Genomic DNA, 3,155 nt, shown 5'->3' with positions numbered 1-3,155 from the left:
CTTTCATCTTTCATTAGTTGCAATAACAATTTGGTAGATGCAACTAACCTCAATGAGTTAAAAATATCTTGATCTTTCCTTTGTAAAGCTTGACAAAGWATATCAGTGATCTCCATTATTTCTCTTTTGAGATGCAAGATAAATATGAACTCAAATGTCGTCATAGCCTCATATGCCGAATCTGCATCTCCTTTGATTGGCCCAGTTCCTTCCTCAAAAATTTTAAGCAAAACCTCACAAGTTGGATTGAACATCTTGATTAGGCTAGAAACCGATCTGAGAAGAGAACTCCATCTAGTATCTCCGGCTCGTTGTAATGTACCAATTTGATTGAGACCTCTACCTGTCTCTAATTCATCAACAGAAATCAAGTATGCAATTTGCTCGACTTGTGCATCTCGTAGTTGGTCAGTGCGTTTGAAAGAAGCACTAACAACATTGACAACAAAAGACAACGTTGTAAAAAACTTACGTAGTGCTACAACTCCTTGAGAGGCGGCCATTAATGCCAATTGCAACCGATGAGCAAGAYARTGAACATAATATGCGTATTTACAATCTTCTAAAATCAAGGCTTGCAAACCTTTGAAYTGACCYCGCATATTGCTTGCACCATCATACCCTTGTCCACGAATAGACTTGACATCAAGATTGTAATGTGACAACAAAGAATAGATTCCATCCTTGAGCGTTTGTGCCGTAGTGTCACGTACATGAACAAGTCCAAAAAAAGGTTCTATAATGAAACCCTCTTTATTAACAAATCTCAAAACAAGAGACATTTGCTCTTTATGAGACTCATCCCGTGCTTCATCAACAAGTAAACAAAAGGGACGACCACCAATTTCCTCACAAATCATTTGCCTCACCTTATTTGATATAAGATTCAAAATTTCCTTTTGAATCGACGGTGATGTATATGATGCATATCTGGGAGCATGACAAAATAACTCTTTAAGCTCGGTGCTAAACTCACCAAGTGCCTCCAACATTTCAAGAAAATTCCCTCTGTTAATGGAATCGGACTTTTCGTTGTGGCCTCTAAATGCAACTTCTTGAAAGGCACACCAACGGACGCAATAAATAGAAGCCGTCAATCTCAATCTATTTTTCTCACGCTCTTCAGTTGTGAACTTCTCATATGCATTTCGTATATCTTGCGCCTCATTACATAAATGATCCCATCCCTTTTGTGCAACATTGTGGAAAGATGTACAATCGGTTCCCATATGCATCAAAAAGCCACATTTTATCCCACCCACCTTTTTCCAATTTCGAAACCCATCTATGGTAAATGCTCGTTGACCGTAGTATCCGAGCCCGGATGGCTTGTTAAATAAAAAACAAGGGAAACAAAATGCTGCATCCAAGGTCTTTGAATATTCAATCCAGGGATGTAACTTATACCAAGACGCTTGAAAGCTACGTTTATAACTTTCTGGTCCAGATTTTGGAAACATAGAAAGTGTAGGTTGAAGAAGACCAAGATTCATGTAAGCTCGTCGAATTGTATCTTGTTGATTGATAGGATAATCATAAATTTGATGACGCAAAGCAGGGTCTCGTTCTAGTGTACCCAGATCAATATCATTACTTTCAATTTGAGCTTTCTTACAAGGGTTTTCAATAGGCGGAATACTAGATGCAGGGGTATTATCTACATTTGTTGTTTCTTCGGGATCTTGAGAAGAAGAACTATCATGCTTTCTTTTAAAAAAACCCATGAATGGTAGATTGAGTTTTCATCTTCATCTACATGTGATGTGGAAGTGAAACATATTAGAGTTTAGTTTTAGTGTTAGATGGTATGATTTCAATTCATATTGGCATACACCTAAATCACCAAAATTTAGAGTTTAGACCTTAATTTCCACATAAATTTAAACCTAATAAACCACCTAATTGTATCCAATAATCCAAACCAGTGGCAGTGAGACAGGGTGCAGCAACAAACTTACAAACCAGTAGATAACCAAATTCAGCCAATGAGGCAATGAGCCAAACTGCCAAAGAATGAAAGAAACACAGCCAAGTTGCCATTGCAATTTGCAAGACAGCAAGTCAGCAAAGCAACAATTCAACAAATCAGTAAATAAATCACCACATTAAGTCATAAATTTAGACCTAATATTAATAATCACCTAAATCAGTAAATCACCACATTAAGTCATAAATTTAGACCTAATATATAATATTAATAATCACCTAAATCAGTAAATCNAGTAAATCACCACATTAAGTCATAAATTTAGACCTAATATATAATATTAATAATCACCTAAATCAGTAAATCACCACATTAAGTCATAAATTTAGTCATTTAGACCTAATATTCAACAAACAGGCTGTTGGGTTTTGATTTCAAAAGAAAAGGAAAAGATGCAGCAGTGAGAGCAGTAAACTGTAAACAGTTGCAGCAGAAGTGCAGAACTTACCGAGTTGGAGTTACCGCTCCGTCAGGACCGTCACCGACTCACAGTGGCCGTTGACTGCCGAGACAGGTAGACCGCTGACCGCAGACAGCCGACGCCGAGTGCCACCTCCTCCTGCCGGTTCCCTCTGCTTTGTCGTAGTTCGCTACTTCGCTTCCGTCGCTCTCGCACGCACAGACGCACAGTCGGCCAGTCGTTCTCGCTCGGCCTCGTCGCTATGGAGATTGGAGGGGGAATGGAGGGAGGGGGCTGGTTGAAATTTTTTGGTATTTTACAAGAGCATGGAAAACTACTAAGCCTACTTCCAAAAAAATTCACAGGGGCCAGGACCCCTATAGGCCCATATGGCGGTCCGCCCCTATGTCATTGGAACCTTTATCGATTTCTTTGAGACGAGCACTAACATGTCTTTTACCTATTTCACAACCTTTATTCCGATCATTTTTTTTAGAAATTTGAACCACCACTTCAATAGGTTGTATTGTACCAAATAACGACTCAATTTTCTCTTTCCTACTCATGGTACACTAACCCACACTATCACCATCATTCTAGAACTTTTCCGTTAATATGTTACCTAAGCATTAAACAAAATTACAAATATATAAGAAAACAATGCATCAATAGAAGCTGTGAACTTGAAACATTGAATACAAGATATAAAATAAATGACAAGTAAATTAAGGATTTGATGACACTGATAGTAGTTGAATACAATTATGC

General features: G+C 38.1%; 1 protein-coding gene across 1 annotated transcript in view; it reads right to left on the bottom strand.

Annotated features, from left to right (window-relative positions):
- LOC112512901 (zinc finger MYM-type protein 1-like) overlaps window positions 1-1,724 on the bottom strand; it is a 2,538-nt gene extending 814 nt beyond the window's left edge. The window contains exon 1 of the mRNA XM_025119028.1: window positions 49-1,724. Coding sequence (XP_024974796.1) covers window positions 49-1,724 — 1,676 coding nt within the window. The remainder of the gene's footprint in view (window positions 1-48) is intronic.
- Window positions 1,725-3,155: the final 1,431 nt, after the last annotated feature.

The sequence above is a fragment of the Cynara cardunculus genome (genome assembly GCF_001531365.2).
Source record: "Cynara cardunculus var. scolymus isolate 2C chromosome LG 5, CcrdV1, whole genome shotgun sequence".
NCBI lineage: Eukaryota > Viridiplantae > Streptophyta > Magnoliopsida > Asterales > Asteraceae > Cynara > Cynara cardunculus.
The sequence above is the reverse complement of the archived record's forward strand: the minus strand, read 5'-3'. Positions and strand labels throughout refer to the sequence as shown.